Source organism: Adelges cooleyi, unplaced genomic scaffold (assembly GCF_023614345.1).
Source record: "Adelges cooleyi isolate 19-005CV unplaced genomic scaffold, UGA_ACOO_1.1 ACOO_flye_CR_arks_rails_tigmint_CR_PRNA_8, whole genome shotgun sequence".
Taxonomy (NCBI): Eukaryota; Metazoa; Arthropoda; class Insecta; order Hemiptera; family Adelgidae; genus Adelges; species Adelges cooleyi.
Genome location: NW_026096513.1, coordinates 5,426,260 through 5,445,365, shown reverse-complemented (window position 1 = coordinate 5,445,365; position 19,106 = coordinate 5,426,260). Strand labels below are relative to the sequence as shown.

The 19,106-nt window shown below is 27.8% G+C and overlaps 1 protein-coding gene across 1 annotated transcript; it reads right to left on the bottom strand.

The window, feature by feature from the left end:
- Positions 1-9,754: 9,754 nt before the first annotated feature.
- LOC126845879 (apolipoprotein D-like) lies at positions 9,755-18,071 on the bottom strand. The gene is made up of 4 exons (XM_050584868.1): positions 17,958-18,071; positions 17,556-17,757; positions 17,197-17,357; positions 9,755-9,931 (listed from the first exon to the last, which is right to left on the bottom strand). Exons 1-4 carry the CDS (start codon positions 18,069-18,071, stop codon positions 9,755-9,757), a joined length of 654 nt encoding a protein of 217 aa, XP_050440825.1.
- Positions 18,072-19,106: the final 1,035 nt, after the last annotated feature.

Below are 19,106 nucleotides of genomic sequence, written 5' to 3'. Positions count from 1 at the left end.
GCATTCTCATCTGTGTTACACTCATTCTCTATTCATTTTTTTTGTCTACTGCCTAACATTTCGACCCATATAACATTCCTGGCCTCACTACCGTCCTATAAAAATGTACCTTTCAATCTTATAGCCATCCTTCTGTCACACAAAACACCTGACCCTCTCCTCCGCTTCATCCATCTACAATTATTTAGGCCGTCGTTAAGCTCACCGTACACGATGACAACTTGAGTGATATTATTGCAATGTTTTTTTTTTAGATTTTAAAAGTATTCAATTTACGTTGTTTTATACACATTCATACAATGAAGTTCAATGGCTTGCGTATTTTATCTATATTGCTGTTAGTTCTTTGAATGTCGTTTCGGGACATCAGTGTCTTAATTTAGATCCTAAGGCTAAATTCGAAATGGAAAAGGTAAGTTCAAATAATGCATTTGATACTTGCCAGGATACATAACAACAGAATAAAACAATTGAGTATCATAGTATGTACGTTAATCATAATTATCATTGATTGAGCTTCTAAAAGCTTAACTGTATTTGTAAATATAGTTACCTTTTTTTAACTTAAGCTTATAATTGTTACCTATATGAAAATCGGTCCCTTTTCTATAGTTTTTAGGAAAATGGTACGTCGTTAAAACGACGTTTCCAGAAAATCGATGTTTAGTGTATGATTTTTACACACAGAAAATCGAAAATATGATAGATTATGCAAATAAATTCAATTACAGATTTTTTTTTGGGAGCATTGGAAGTCAAATCATCAAAATTACCATCAGTAATGACTTATACCGATCTTCTTTTCGTTTATTCAAATACGTGCGATGATTTGACAGTTTGTTTTAACAGATTTCTATAAATATTTTTGTGAACTCGTTCATCGTGTGTTACACTAAGATATACCAACAATTCCTTATTATTTAATAATTTACGATTTAAGTGTTTAATTAAATTTACTTACCGATAGTAAACCAATTTATATTACATAGATACCCAATTGATCATTTTTATAATACACTTTCCAGACACTGATGTGAAGAAACCGTCTTTTATTGTGCTCGACACTGACTATGTATCCTATGCGGTTGTATACTTGTGCATGCAAATCACAAATGGCGATGGCTTCAAACATTATATAGCCATTATGTCCTGATCAGTGATCTTAGACAATGAAATCATAAACGGTGTAAATACAAAATATCAATTGCTTCGTATTATTGCGATATTTATCGTATTGGAATAATAAAACAAAATGTATTAATTGAATCTGATTTTTTGCTGTTGTAAAAATGCTTTGTTTTTTCTTTAATTTACAGTTGATTGCAAATATATTTTTGGGTCAAAGTACACCACATGATCTTAAATTCATAAAAGTTGACCACAAGGACTGTGACTATGAGAAATTTAATGAGTATAGTAATGATCAGAATGTCATTGGCGTAGATGGGAAAGTTTACGTAACCATCAAATGGATACCAAAGGATGAACCTGCACCTTAAGGATGCGTTAAAGTTTAAATTCTAAAGATTTATAGTATGACAACATACAACAGCCAACCCATTACAATTATAATGTTTAATGTAATCTATTAAAATTTTTTATCATAAAACCTTTTATCATTTATAAATACTATTTAATTCAAAATCAGTGATACCATCTTAACTACAAAAATGTTAAATTCTTAGACCTATTTGTTTAATTGGAGATTTTTAGCTTAGTATAAAATATATAATTGTTTCACGTTGTTAAATAAAATTAATTTGTACCCAATAATACATAACAGTAAAAAATTATAAAAATTTGGAAATTTATGTTATTTTTGTTATTGATTTAATTAAACTAATATACCCGTTAAATAAAATAAAAAAGTTTACTCATTCTATGAGTTATAACGAATAATAGTTGTAATAATTAACATAAATGTATTTACCTATTTAATAAATATGTGTAAATTAGGAAAAATAAATTAAACAATTTTTAGCAGTAACATTCTTTGTCGAATATCCCCGTTTCTTAAGCGATTTTTTTAAAATTTAATTCCAGGGTTTAAGTCCCATCTAAGCTATTCATTTTTTGACATTTTTAATTTTTTTCTTCTTCGATGTACGCTTAAAACCTAATTATCGAGAAGATAACTTTATAGTATTATTGCTTGACGAAATTATGTACAAAAATTATAAGAGTTTAATAATAATAATATTTACTATGTTCATTGTTTTCGACGGTTTTGAAATAATAAAAATACACCATAATATTGTCATAGTTGTCTGCTTTAAAAATCGTCCAGCCAACTTTACAAAAACGCTAAAACTAAAAAAGTTGCTCATTACACAGATTTACACTTAAATTTCTTTGAAATATTATGTAAGAATGTTGCAGTCCTCGGTTGTCTTTATTACTGCTTGTTCATTTTAACAATTTTTCTCTTGTAACTTTTAAGAATGTTTAACAAAAGATACAAATTAGAGCAGCCGACGACTGCAAAATTCATTTTCGACAATATTTTAACTACTGATGGAATCCGGAAATGCGTATTTTCACAACAAAAAAAAACCTATTCAAGCCACTTAAAAATCATGCAAGTAGTAAATATTATTAGAATATATATAGCTGTGTACTTGGAATCTGGAATTCGAAATAAATATATAGTCAAAGTTGAGCGTTTTTTTTTTTAATTTTCACCAAAACATTTTACTTAGGTACACAGCTTAATATACTGTAATAATCTTTAATAATTTGAAGTTTTTTTTCCTAAACAAACCTAACCGGTCGAAAAAATGTTTAGTAGTTATATTAAAATCAAAGAATCGTGTAGTCCGAAACATTATTTTAAGTGGTAGGAGTGCCACTAAAAGTAACATAATAAAAGTCCCCAACAACAAAAGTTGTGTGTAATTCCATTTGAATAGATTCCTAATTTATCCTAATTTCTAAATAATAAATACTATTTAAATAACAATAGTATAAACATACCTATATTGAAATTGGTTGACGAATAATGCTTAACAACAGTCGCAATTTCAAATTTTTCGTAATTTTTTACTGTTATGTATTATTTAGTACAGTTAAATTTTATTTAACAACGTGTAACATACATATTTGTACAAAGATAAAAATCTACAATTAAACAAATAGGCTTAGGAATTTAACATTTTTGTAATCAAGATGTTAGCACTGATTTTGAATTAAATAGTATTTATAAACATTGGTAAAAGGTTTTATGATAACACTTTTAATAGATTACGTTCAACAATATAATTGTAATGGGTTGGCTGTTGTACGTTGTCGTACTAAAAATCTTTAAAATTTATTCATGTTTAATAAATTTTAAAGCACCTTTAAGGTGCAGGTACACTATCCCATCTTTGTTAATGACATTCTAAACATTACTATTCTCATAGTTACAGTCCGTTTGGTCAACGTGTTTGATTCTGAGATCAGCTGGTGAAATATGACCATCATATAAACTTACGAGCAACTGTAAATTTAAGAAAAAATAATGTATTTTTAAATTGCAAAAAATCAGATTCAATTAATTAATTTTTCTTTTTATTACAAAACTATAAATATCAATAATACGAAGCAATTGTTTTGTGATTTCTTTGTCTAACGTCACTAATCTGGACATACTGGTTGTTAATGTACGAAGTCATTGCCATTTATACTTTTTGCGCATACGTATACACCTGCATACGATTTATAGTTAGTGTCGAACACAATAAAAGGCGATTTCTTGTTTGCAGGATCTGCAAAATATATCATACAATTTTCCAATTAGGTATCTATATACTGTAAAGTGGTTTACTATCGGTAAGTAAATTTTAACAAACAATTTTACGCAAAACGTAAAATTGTTATTTGTTTCATTTTTATATAATTGCCTGGTGTGGTGAACTTGTTTTATAACATTTTAAAATTTTAAAAAAGAGATAATCATTATTTAAAAAGCCAGTACAGTGGGGTCGGGGCATAAGTGGAGACGGGGAGGTCACAGGTTTACAGGAATTTTTAAATCGGAAAGTGATAGACTTCTCTATCCCTTCGTTGCTTTGATTGCATTATGCCTATACTCTTCTGTACTAGTCGGTAGTCCTCTCGGATATAATCTCTTTCAAATTAACGCTGCGATGCTTATTAGCAAATACCTAAAAAATATCGGGGAAAAAAACAAATGAATATTTTACTTTAAAACTTGTACCTTCTAAACTAAGCGTAATCTAACATGAAAAAAACAAAATATGTTTTCATAATTCACACCTAGAATGTAAAAACGAAAAAAAAAGATAACACGGACAAATATTTTAAATTTTGAAAATAAATACAAAGTAGTATTATTTATTTAATGTGAAGAGAGGACATATTTTCCATTTTTAAAACAACAATGGTATTTTTGTATACGCACGACAAAAAATCGACAACCGTTTCATAAAATCACTTTTCATTGATTTCGCACTTATAGGTTTTTAAAACGCATAGTTTTATTTTAAAAAGTAGCCAGTTAGATAATTGTTGAAATAAACATTTTTTTAAAAAATCTTCTTTTGTTTTACAAAAGCGTTAACCAGAGAATATATTTTAATTTAAAAAAAGAACGGGGATATTAGACCAAGACTGTTAAATTGATGCTGGTCGTGGTGACGGGTTTGGGGTAGTTAAATTAAATAAGAGTAACACGAGAGTAAAGTATCACGGATGATTATTTTATTCGTGAAATATAAATATAGTGATATGTAAAATAAATACAGAGGTAATTAACAAGATTTAGAAATTAGAATAAACTAGAACAATTAGTAACCGATTTTACAATCATCGTAGGTATACAGCGAGGTCAGTCAGCAATCGTCGAAGTGACTAAAGTAAGCTGGAATGACGATTACGTCGACTTAACGACACTAATTTTTAGGTGATCAAATTAAATATTAAAATATTCTAGTTTACATAACTTTGACAAGTATTCTCAAATGATTACACTATTTAGTTTGTTAGTGTTGTCACAATCCAACTTTTATCCTTTTTACTCATTCACTACCTATTCACTAACTACTAAGTATATTAATCCAGGTCAAAGTTTCTATTACTTATTAATTTTTTTTAGACTAAATTTCTTAAGGTTTTTCAATCCATTCTAATAACTATACCTTATATCTCCCTATATTTTTTTCTGTAATCATTTTAATGTTGGATTGTATCATTAATTATTTTGTTAAATTATATTTTATATTATATTTTATTATATTTTATGTCTACACAATGTACATTTAAATAAATAAATAAATACACTAATGAAGTGTAAATTTCAAATCGCATGTCGCACCTAGTCGTTTGATTCCACTATTAGTAATCATAATGTAGTTTTATGTAATGTAATCCAAACATAAATACTATTGATGAAATCCCAAAGAAAAATGTGCTCATTGTACTAAAATTATCGTTATTATATAGTTTTATAAATACTCGAGTGTACCATAACTATACAACAAAAACCAGCCCAAATGTGTCGGATTACAGTAGTAATTGGTGGCGGAGCATAGGACAATATTATCTATTTTTAAGTATTTAATTAAATTAATAACAAAAACTTCTCAGAAATTTATAATTATTTATAATTTTTTTTACTCTTTAATATAATCTGGTACAGTTTATTTTTTTTTAACAACGCATAACAAATATATTTATATTGAGCTAAAGATCTCCAATTAAACAAGCTGGCCTAAGAATTTATCATTTTTGTAGATAAGTTATTGTCACTAATTTTGAATTTAATAGTATTTATAAACAATGTTAAAGGGTTTCTTGATAAAAAAATTTAATAGATTACATTGAACATTATAAATGTAATGGGTTAGCTGTACGTTGTCATGCTATGCAACTTTAGAATTTATTAGTATTTAATCAATTTTAACGCATCCTTAAGGATTCGGTATAGGTTCTGGGTTATCTAATTTGATAGTAACGTAAACTTTCCCATCTTTGTTAATTACATTTTCATCATTACTATTCTCATTACTATTCTCATAGTTACAGTCCTTGTGGTCAACGTGATTGAATCTGAAATCAACTGGTGAAATATGACCATAATATATAGTTTGGAGCAACTGTAAATTAAAGAAAAAACAATGCATTTTTTAATTGAAAAAAATCAGATTTAATTAATTAATTTTTCTTTTTATTACAAAACAATAAATATCAATAAATCGAAGCAATAGATATTTTGTATTTACTTGAGTTATGTGTTCTTTGTTATAGTTCACAGATCTGGACATAATGGCCACATAATGGTTAAAGCCAGTGGGCGTTTTTGAGCATAAGAATACACCCGCATAGGATTCATAGTTAGTGTCGAACACAATAAAAGACGTTTTCTCTTCAGGATTAGCTAAGTATATTATAAAAATTACCAATTAGGCATCTATATAATGTAAATTGGTTTATTATCGGTGAGTAAATTTATCTAAACACTTTAATCATTAATTTTTAAATAATAAGGAATGGTTGGTATATCTAGTGAAACACGACGAACGAATTAACACAAATATTTATAGAAATCTGTCAAATCACCACGTACTTGAATAATCTAAATTAATATTAAAATAAGTCATATCTGATGGTAAACGTGTATTGGTATCCAATACTCCAAATATAAGGAAATTGAAACTGGATTTAGCTGCATAATCTGTTAAATTTTTTATTTTCTGTGTGTAAATATCATACAGTAAGCATCGAGTATTTGACATCGTCGTTTTAATGACGTACCATCGTCCTAAAAACTATAGAAAAAATGACGGATTAGTACGTGTACACAGGAATTAATAAAAAAATATTTTTATTCTGTTTTTTTTTTTATGAAATGTCAGCTAGATGTATAAATAAATAAGAAAGATTTAGTTTTCAATCATTTTGTATGTCTAATCTTTTCTGCCCTGACTACAAAAAGTTGGTAAGAGTTACTTACCACCCCCACCTACCTCCTCCTGCCACCTCTACCAAGTATATTTTCTAAAACGCAAGTCATATGTGTACCAAGTTTAGTTGAAATTGTTTCTGGCATTTCAAAAATCTGGTGGAACCAGCCTATTAACTTACATTATTTTAATTTTAATTATAGTAACTAAGCTGATTGGTGGTAGTCCCGATTACATAGAAACTACTAATGGTGGGAGTGGGTAGTAAGTGAAATACTTTTAATATATTTTTATAAAACAATTATAAGCTTAAGTTAAAAAAAGGTAGCTATATCTAATATCTACAGTTAAGCTCATATCCGATAACGATCATAGTTATGGTTTAGGAATTTCCAAATTTAGTACTCAATTGTTTTATTTTGTTATAATATATCCTGTCAAGTATCAAATGCATGATTTTAAATTACCTTTTCCATTTTGAAATCTTCCATAGGTTCTACATTAATACAATCATGTCCCAAAACGACATTCAAAGAACTAACTAGCAACATAGATAAAAGACGCAATCCATTGAACTTCATTGTATGACGGTGTATATAATCAAGTAAACTGAATAATTTCAATATCTAAAAAAAAAGTTGCAATTATATTAAAAAATCACTATAATTAATGAAACGCAAGAATTTCTCTTTTTCATAAAAAATCGTAGGATGATCCAACTAACGTAAGACGTATGTTTTAAGAATTTTTAATGTCCTAGTTTTTTAGGTACATATTTTTCTACATTTTTCAATATTTTGAAAATTTGTATCACCAATCCTTGTATTTATTGATTTAAAGCAAATTCATTCATTAAATAACCATAAGAGGAAAACATTTCTATAACGAATGTCATATCAATTAAAATAAAATCCTTAGAAATAAAGCCATTATAAGAATGTAAAAAATATATATATATTCCAACCAGAGTTATGCAAATTCTCATTCGAATATTTTTTCCACATTTTATTCGAACTCCGATTCCAACACTACACATTAAGCAAACTAATGATTTAATATAAAATCTAATAAAGCATTTTTTTCAAAATGTCACCATTAAGATACAAAGGGAAATTCGACATTTATTTAAGGTACTTAAATACGTTTTTGAAATTAAAGTATTTTAACATTTTACTATTTCTGATAGAGAAAAGCATACTCACATTCGAAATTTGATAGTGCAGCTTACTTAACGATGTACTGAATTTTAACACAGAGTTTAAACTTATGTGCTTTTTAGTTTTTGGCTTTGCACTTCGATCGTTATGACGTATAATGCAGAAAAATATGGCAGGTTAGCCTATGTGAATTTTTGTGAATTTGCATAGCTGCTTGAGTATGACAATTTATCGTTAAGAATAATATTAATATAAATTCATACTTGATAGGTGTTTACTATTTTTCTTCGTAGTAGGAATGTAGTTTAAATAATAGTTTATACACTTTTTATAAAAAATGCTCTTTAACACATGGAATTTGTTTTGCCTCGATACGATATTAAGAAGCTATTGGTTTTATAATGATAAAAAGTATCTGTAGAAAAAATAACTTTTTTTTCTGTGGACCGAATTACTCGTGACACACTTGTATAGATCCGAAATCGTATAAAGATTGTACTTTTGTAGGTCTACAGTAGAAATAGTCAACTCCTTCATCCTAAAAATAGGGAAAACCCGAAACAACCGGTTTTTTAACCATAAACTTTAATTTGCAACATTTTCGCGAAAAACAATTTTTATTAACGGATTAGGCATGCCTATTTATACATAAAGTGGAACTAAGGGGGTACTGGCGGGACTTTAGGGTCCCTAAAATTGAAACCTAAATCCTTGATGTGCACGCATAAAACTGTAATAATGTAGGTACATACTCGTTTAAATTTTTTATTTTAGAATAACTTTGTTTTAAAATTGTTTTATTTATATTTAATGGTTTGAAGATAAGAATTATGTTTAATCAGGTACATAATTCCTAAATATACTATACATATCCTATACATAATTTTATCAACCCATAAAATGTAAGTCTAGTTGCGCCTATGGCCATGAGCCCGTTAAGGGTTAACTACTTTCTAACGTCATTTATTACTTTTAGTTTAACGGAATTGTTTTTCTACCGGTTGATATTTCAAAGTTCGATAGTAAAATAGATCTAAATTCTAGAGTAAGACACGTTTGTGGTATATTGAATAATGTTTATTTTTATCAATATAGTAATTATATATAAATATGAAATGTATTATACAGTTACACCAAGTTATTTAAATTCAAAAATTGTTTTAATAAGACATAATTTTGTACATAGTTATAGTCAAAAACTAAACCACTAAAGTCTTGGCTAGAATACATAAAGTTAGGCCTTTTTACTAACTACGAAATATATTCAAATATTACTAATTTCTAATTTATGAAAAATATGTTGAATTTTAGCAGAATTTAAAAATAACTTCACAAAGCTAACAATAAGGTAAAGGTAATAATGTAAATGAACATAAATATTAATCAGGTAATTTCTTTATTAATTAATTTATAGATTAATAAATTACATTTATTAGTATAAATACATTCATACTAATTGTAAGCAAAAAATTTTCAATTAAACAAATAGACCTTAGAATTTAAAATGTTTGTAGTTATCGTTGATTTCCAATTAAATATAAATTATAATCAATAGTAAAAGGTTTTATGATAAATGTTTTTATATATTACATTAAACATTATAATTTGAATGGGGGTTAGCGACAGGGTTAGCTTTACATTGTCGAACTATTAATCTTTTGAATTTATTCGTATTTAATCAACATAAATGCCTCCTTATGGTGTAGGTTCTATCATCCATTCGATAGAAACGTAAGGTCGTCGATCGTCATCGTCGTCAATGACATTCTGATCATCACCATCTTCAACAAGAGTCCCATAGTTACAGTTCTTGTGGTCAACGTGATTGAGATTTAGAGGAGCTCGAGCTACCGAAAATATATTTACGATCAACTGTAAATTAAAGAACAAACAATTACATTTTTTTAACTGCAAAAATTCAGGTCCAATTAATTTCTTTTTCTTTTTATTCTAAAACGATAAATATCAATAAAACATAACATTTTTTTAATTTCTATTTACTTCATTTAGGAATTCACTATTTAAGCTCACTGATTTGGATAAAATGGTTACAATATGTAAGAAGCCTTGTCATTTGGCAATTTTACGCACATGAACACACTCGCATAGGATACATAGTCAGTGTCGAGTACAATAAAATACGGTTTCTGCGCTTTAGGATCTGCAAAGTGCATTTTAAAAACTACCAATTAAGTATCTACATAATATATAAATTGGTTGTCTATCGGTAAGTAAATAAGCGCATTGGAATGTTTTTGGAGTAGGCGAATATTGAAAATTAAATGTTGAAATTTCACGTACTTGAATAATCCTGTCTAGTATCAACAACATTCATTTCTGATGGTAAACTCTTATTGACTTCCAATGCTCCATAATAAAATTCGTAACTGGTATTAAATTGTTTGATTTTCTGTGGGTAAAAATCATATGTTACGCATCGAGTATATGGAAACGTCGTTTTAATGACGTACCATCGTCCTAAAAACTATAGAAAAAATGACGGATTAGTACGAGTACACAGGAATAAATAAAAAAGATTTTTTTATTATGGCTATATTTAAAATTAAAGTTAAGCTCATATCCGATAACTATTATAGTTATGGTCTAGGAATATCACAATTTGGAACTCAATTGTTTTATTTTGTTATTATATATACTGTCAAGTATCAAATGGATTACTTGAACTTACATTTTCCAGAAACTTGATGTTTTAATATACTAGCCACCTTAGATACTAGCTTGTTACTGCTTATACTATATCATTATTTATAATTCCACTACTACTCTAAATTTATCTCGGTACTTCAACGAGACATGTAAATGCTCTTTCGTGGTTGCAGACTCGGCTGAAAAATACTTTTTTAGTACAATATCCTTCATTTAAAAAGTTAGTAATAGGTATATATTTTACCATTTAAGTTAATATAAAAATAATTAGTTTGGTAAAAACAAAAAAAAACAAAATGGTGAAAAATTTAAATCATATTGTATAATAACAATATACAATAGTTCACGATAATATGATCACCCTGTATTCAATTAGTAAAAAATATATATATAATTATCGCTTCTTAATTATCACGTACTATAGATTACATTTTTAATAATTAAGCGCTGACTCATATTATATTAAATTAACTTTTAAGCAAAGCATATTTGTTTTGAAAAATAGTTGGGTTTAATTAATCTTTTTTCTATATTTGTAGTTTTAGGAATTAAAATTATACTTAAAATAGAGGTTACCAAGGTATACTGTACATACTGTACAGGTATATACTGTATTGTGTAAATCTATTTGATATATAAAAATTGCTTTTATATGTATTTGATCAGAAAAATAATATGCAGGGACAAAAAATACTGTGGAATATTGAAAACAACAATTCGCATAAAGTTATAAAAACTAATAGTACCGACCTGTATGGAACAAAAAAAAAAATTAAGTTGTTTTTCAGTGAAATATTGGTACAAATAAGAACAGTTACAACGACAACAACTGCAAAAAAACACAATAACAATTTCGTTTTAACAGCAAACGAATAATTTTTCAATTGAAACGCTCGATAAAATATCTGTTTATATTTTACATTGCCAATTGGGAACAATTTGAAAAACAACCGGCTAGGTTAGGTTAGGGGCTGATGGTTGAAATTATTATCATACTTGCTGGAACTCGAAAAAGAACATACATATAGTTTTTATACTGAAGATTACAAAAATATTGACACATTTCCTAGCGTAGGTATAATACATTGTATAGCTGTTTATATACATGCACATTTTAAAGCGATTAACGTCGTGTTGGTAAATTGTACAATCGACTCGTAATCGGTTTTGAAAACTATTACTGTGAAGTTCAAATACAAATTGGATTCAAAATCCTGTTTGAAAACATAGGTTAAATACATCATCGAAGGCGATTTTTCCCATACAAATCCATAGGTGTAATTAAAGGAGGGAGAGCCCATCTCTAGAATACCCTCCCTAGTAGCACAAAGGCTACATAAAACAATGTAACATATTTTTTATAAATTTCAAAGTTGGTTTAAAAAAAAACGTTTTACTTTTTAAAGGTTTTCGTATGTCACAAGAATGGGTTATGATACAAATAGATATTTTGAAGTGAAAATAATACATTGACAATGTTGATTAAACGTGTATTGGGAACAGCATGCTTACTTATTAGACATTGAAGAAAATGCTCTTAAGTCAGAATTTACCGTAGCCAAGAAGTGTTGTAAAATGTATAAGTTTGATTCCAGTGAATATGTTTTGACCCATCTTAAGGGGGTTGAAGTGGTCTGTTTGTTGGACATTTTAGGTCAACTCAGGATGATTAGATATCAATTATGTAAAAATATTTGACTAAATCGGCGACTTTTCTAGGTTAATGTAGAAATCGACTAATGATATTTCATTTAAAATTGGGTTTAAGTCCTATTTTATTTGCTCAAATTTGTCTTTTCAAAGTAAATGAATCAGTTATTCAACAATCGACTTCCATTATAACATGCATTCCTGCATTCAATCCCTTTAATGTAATCGTTGAGCAATTGATTTATTTATTGTATTTTTAAACGGGTGAATACCCAATTAAAAATAAGAGAAGAATAAGAACATAAACATAGAATTTACACAAAAATAAAAGTATACAGATTAACATAACAGCTGACAAATACAATGGATTTCAACAACACAAAATAATAGATAAAGATAAACAATATTTACACAATTGGATTATTTAAATAATTAACAAAAGCTTCTAACGAATTTTTAACAAATAAATCAATATTATTTTTATTTACTAGTCGCATTATGCGATTTAAAAGGGCATCACGACAATAGTTTGAGAAAGGTCAACAATCCTCCCTGTGTCATCTATTATTTCACTAACATTTTTTCTATAATATAATATAATATTTGATTAGACTCCAAACTATTTTAAAATTATTTCGTGAATTAATAATTTTAGTACCATAACATATGTTTTTTTGCCATGTACATTAGCTTATTCAATAAATCCCTATATTTTATAAACTACTTTATTACATATTACAATAAATTGTTGCATTTTCTTTTTATTAAAAATTGTCCTCTTAGTTCTGATTGAATTAAGCCACGTCGTGTAATCCATGGATTTAGCTTACTTTTTTCTTATTACTAAAATGTTTGCACATTTTACTTATTATATGACAATAAGAGTAAGTCCCATAATGATGAACCTACATAGTACGGCAATGTACGGTTTTCATTTAATGGACAACGTATAAAGGTAGATGGGGTTAAGAAAAATGCTCTGATAATGTATGAATAAACCATCCAAGACGCTAATAATTACCTAATATTAAATATTAAAAAATTTAAGTCTGTTTTCTGTTATATGCAATATGAAATATGATTAAAATGAACTAATAAATGAATAAGTGTGAATTTTGGACGGCTATGGCTGTATAATAATTAGCAGTTAAATTTAGGATTTAGTGAGTACCTAAGCCTTAAAGCCCACGCTGAGAAGCTTACATCCGCCCATGTTTATGACTATGAATTCGCAAAAAATTATTTCAAAATGTAATCAAACATGAGATAAGTAATCTAAAAAAACAGTAAATTATTTAAATGGAAAAAAAACGACAATAGATAAATTGTTCTAAAAGTTATATTACTAATTATCTAATTTTCCAAAGTATGAAAATATCTAAAAGACATATAAGCCTTACATCTACTTTTTCCAAAGAATATATTTTCTATAGAATATTTTAAAATTGGGAAATATTGTTGTAAGTGTAAAAACTAACGACACAATAACCACTTTGTCCAATCTAGTATTTTTCCTGTTTGGAACAATTAGTGGTTACCAGAAAAAAATGTCTCTGGAAAATAATGTTGATTAGGAAAAGTGTACCATGGAATAACATGGTTTTTGGTAAAAGTGGTGTCATTCCTAATCGTACCGTCAAAATGGGCATACATCAACTGCACCGAAAATTGCAGGTAAAAAAGAAAATCTTATCTTAAAAAAAGGTATACATCAACTGCGCCGATCAATTTCTAAATGTGATATCAAATTGGCCGCACCTTATATTTTGATATCTACTATCGTACGGCAGGTCTCCGAGTGTTTTGGCACTTGATCGCTTAGCTCGCTCGGCGCCGTCGCTTTGCTCCGCTAAACTAAAAAAATCCTAAGTTTGCTGGCTAAAGTCTAGAAAGAGATCACAGGTTTAAAGTTAAGTCAAATTTGAATTTTAGAACAAGTCAAAAAATGAAGGAAAAAAAAATTCACGATACATAATTACATAATTTACACAGTATATGACGATGACCTTTTTAGGAGGGCGCAATTCACCGACTTCCGTCTATAAGGAGGTGAAAGCTTTACTTTAAATTAAATTTAACTTTAACTTAAATCATACATGCAAATGAATAGCGTTGAAAAATAAAATAAAATAAAAAGTATAAAATACAAACGCTGGCACAGTTGATGTATATAATTTTCGGCCGAAATCGGCGAAGTGACGAATACCGGTTAAAATACGGGTAGGTAAGGTTAGAAAAAAATTAGTTGGATCACCCTGTATTACAACTATTTACACGACTAATATAATTATGCTTAGCAACGAACCAAAGCAAAATCGCCGTCGATAATTAAACAATATTATCATACCTACTTTTTTTTATTTTTACATCAACTCCAGCAATTGTATTCCTGATAAAACTCTATTATTTATTCAGAAATGTGTGTTGGTTGTTTGTGTTTCGTGAATTTTTAAACGGTTAACAGTGTTCGAAACTCGAAAGGATTGTTGCTTAAAAACCGAAAAATCAGAATCGCCTGGACAATAAACTGTAACCATTACTTTTACTTCAACTCAAACAATTGTTTTTTCTTAATGAACTCGAGTAATTTTTTCCTTATGAAACTCAATTATTTCTACGAAAATTTAATTTTTTTATTCTGTTTACTGTAAATTTTTAAATAAATAAAAGTGATCGAAAGGATTATGTTTGCTAAGATGACAGAATTATCGAAAACGGCTGCTGTCGAAAAATTTCATTTTTCTAACTATTTGATTGTATGTTTATATTATTATTATTATTTATTTAGTATTTGTTTAGTACCAAACAGGATAGTTCAAACATATGTTTATACGAATATGTAACTTTTTTTTTCATATTAAACTTATTGTCTCTGAAGTGTTAGACCAATAATAACAAATATGTATTAATTTTAATATAACTACTAAACAATTTTTCGACCGGTTAGGTTTGTTTAGAAAAAAAAAACTTCAAAGATCACTAAAATCTTAGATGAATATCTTTGCCATTACTTTCAAACAAGTTCGATTTAGATGAGGTTGTATTTTTACGTTGTTTTAGAAAATGTGTAAAGTAAACATTTTAATTAAATTAAGATGACCTCGACTGTAAAAAAAAAAAACTAGAAAAATTATTAGTAAATACACCTAAACTACTTAAATAATATGTTTGAAGTGATAATGGAAATCCGAAAATCCGGATTTTAAAAAAAAACCTATTTATCCAGTAAAAATTATTTAAGATTATTACAGTATATTAAGCTGAGTACCTAAGTAAAAATATGTTCTGGTGAAGATTTAAAAAAAAAACGCTTAACTTTGACTATAAATTTATTTCGAATTCCAGATTCCATTTCTTAAGTACACAGCTATATATATATATATATATATATATATATATGTATTGTAATAATATTTACTACTTGCATGATTTTTAAGTGGCTTGAATAAAGTTTTTTTGTTGTGAAGATACGGATTCTATCACTAGTAGAATGTTGTCGAAATTGAATTTTGCAGTCGTCGGCTGATCTAATTTGTATCTTCTGTTAAACATTCTAGTTTACAAGAGAAAAATTGTTAAAATGAACAAGCAGTAATAAAGACAACCGAGGACTGCAACATTCTTACATAATATTTCAAAGAAATTTAAGTGTAAATTTGTGTAATGAGCAACTTTTTTAGTTTTAGCGTTTTTGTACAGTTGGCTGGACGATTTGTAAAGCAGACAACTATGACAATATTATGGTATATTTTTATTATTTCAAAACCGTCGAAAACAATGAACATAGTAAATATTATTATTATTAAACTCTTATAATTTTTGTACATAATTTCGTCAAGCAATAGTACTATAAAGTTATCTTCCCGATAATTAGGTTTTAAGCGTACATCAAAGAAGAAAAAAATTAAAAATGTCAAAAAATGAATAGCTTAGGTGGGACTTAAACCCTGGAATTAAATTTTAAAAAAATCGCTTAAGAAACGGGGATATTCGACAAAGACTGTTACTGCTAAAAATTATTTAATTTATTTTTCCTAATTTACACATATTTATTAAATAGGTAAATACATGTATGTTAATTATTACAACTATTATTCGTTATAACTCATAGAATGAGTAAACTTTTTTATTTTATTTAACGGGTATATTAGTTTAATTAAATCAATAACAAAAATAACATAAATTTCCAAATTTTTATAATTTTTTACTGTTATATATTATTTAGTACAAATAAATTTTATTTAACAACGTGAAACAATTATATATTTTATACTAAGCTAAAGATCTCCAATTAAACAAATAGGTCTAAGAATTTAACATTTTTGTAGTTAAGATGGTATCACTGATTTTGAATTAAATAGTATTTATAAACATTGGTAAAAGTATTTATGATAACAATTTTTAATAGATTACATTAAACATTATAATTGTAATGGGTTGGCTGTTGTACGTTGTCATACTTAAAACCTTTAGAATTTATTCGTATTTAATAAACTTTAACGCATCCTTACGGTGCAGGTTCATCCTCTGGCATTTTATAAATATTTAATGGTTATGTAAACTTTCCCATCTTCGCCAATGACATTCTGATCATTACTATTCTCGTTAATATTCTCATAGTCACAGTCCTTATGGTCAACTTTTAAGAATTTAAGATCATGTGGTGAACTATGACCCCAATATATATAATTGATCAACTGTAAGAAAAAACAAAGCATTTTTGAAACAGCAAAAAATCAAATTCAATTAATTAATTTTTTTTATTATTCCAAAACGATAAATATCGCAATAATACGAAGCAATTGTTATTTTGTATTTACATCGTTTATGATTTCATTATCTAACATCACTGATCTAGACATAATGGTTATATAATGTACGAATGCATTGTCATTTGTCAAATGTATGCACATGTATACAAGCGCAAAGGATACATAGTCAGTGTAGAGCACAATAAAAGACGGATCCTCCACATGATCATCTGGAAAGTGTATTATAAAAATTACCAATTAGATATCTGCTATATAATATAAACTGGTTGACGATCGGTAAGTAAATTGAATTAATTTTTAGATAACAAGGAATTGTTGGTAATTGGTATATCTATTGTAACACGATGAACGAATTCACAAAAATATTTATAGAAATCTGTCAAAACAAACTATCAAATCGCACGTACTTGAATAATCAGTAAGAAGATCGGTATAAGTCATTTCTGATGGTAATTTTGATGATTTGGCTTTCAATACTCCAAAATAAAAGCTGTAATTGGATTTTTCTGCATATTCTATCATATTTTCGATTTTCTGTGTGTAAAAATCATACACTAAACATCGATTTTCTGGAAACGTCGTTTTAACGACGTACCATTTTCCTAAAAACTATAGAAAAGGGACCGATTTTCATATAGGTAACAATTATAAGCTTAAGTTAAAAAAAGGTAACTATATTTACAAATACAGTTAAGCTTTTAGAAGCTCAACCAATGATAATTATGGTTAACGAACATATTATGGTACTCAATTGTTTTATTTTGTTGTTATGTATCATGTAAGGTATCAAATGCATTATTTGAACTTACCTTTTCCATTTCGAAATCTTCCATAGGATCTAAATTAAGACACTGATGCCCCGAAACGACATTCAAAGAACTAACTAGCAACATAGATAAAATACGCAAGCCATTGAACTTCATTGTATGACGTTGTATATAACAACGTAAAATGAATACTTTTAAAATCTAAAAAAAAACATTGAAATAATATACAACTTGAGTGATATTATTGCTGGTATCATCATGTACGGTGAGCTTAACGACGGCCTAAATAATTGTTGATGGATAAAGCGGAGGAGAGTGTTTTGTGTGACAGAAGGATGGCTATAAGATTGAAAGGTACATTTTTATAGGACGGTAGTGAGTCCAGAAATGTTATATGAGTCAGAATGTTAGGCAGTAGACAAGAGGAGGGACGATAGAATAAGAAATGAATAAACAAGGGGAGTCTAGGAGTGGCATCAATTGTGGGGAAAATGAGAGAGAATATGTTGAAATGGTTCAGATATGTTATGAGAAGAGATCAGGCAGAGGCAGTGAAAATTGTTGTGAATATGAATGTACAGGGAAAGAGTTGAAGAGAGTGGTATTAGAATAGCTGGGGTCATTGAACATCTCGTTGATCATCGGAGGAGTACGAACTAGAGATCAAGATCCAATGGAGGTGTCGGACTAGGGTGGCCGACATCATATAATTTGGAGTGTAATGCGAAGATGCGAAGAAGATGTTTCTGAAAAATCTGGAAAATTTGAGTTTTGTAATAATAAAGCCAAAGATATTTTTACGTCTTAATATTTATTAGTAACAATATCTGGTCGAGCTTTGCAGCGGCAGAGACAAAAGTGTTTTTATTCGCAATGAAATAAAAATTTGCGGCTGTGGCAACAAGAACTGTGTAAACAAAACAGTAGTTTTGCCGTCGCTAAAAACAGTTTGCACTGAATGTAAACAAACATTTAATTACGCATAGATAAAGTACTTAAAGTAATTAAAATAAAATCTTTAGAAATAAAGTTATGGCCATTATAAAAATGTAAAAAATGTATATCTACTTCAATTAGAGAATTTTACAAATTCTCATTCAAATATTTTTTCCACATTTTATTATAAAGATGCACAACTTTGATTCCAACAAAAATCTAATATAGCATTTTATCCAAAATGTAACCTTAAAT

Coding starts and splice junctions, on each gene's coding strand:
- LOC126845879 (XM_050584868.1), bottom strand. CDS start 18,071: ATGAAGTTCAATGGCTTGCGTATTTTATCTATGTTGCTAGTTAGTTCT. Junction 17,758..17,957: donor AAGATTTCGAAATGGAAAAG/GTAAGTTCAAAT, acceptor CCTTTTCTATAG/TTTTTAGGAAAATGGTACGT. Junction 9,932..17,196: donor ATAATGAAATCATAAACGAT/GTAAATACAAAA, acceptor TTTAATTTACAG/TTGATCGTAAATATATTTTC.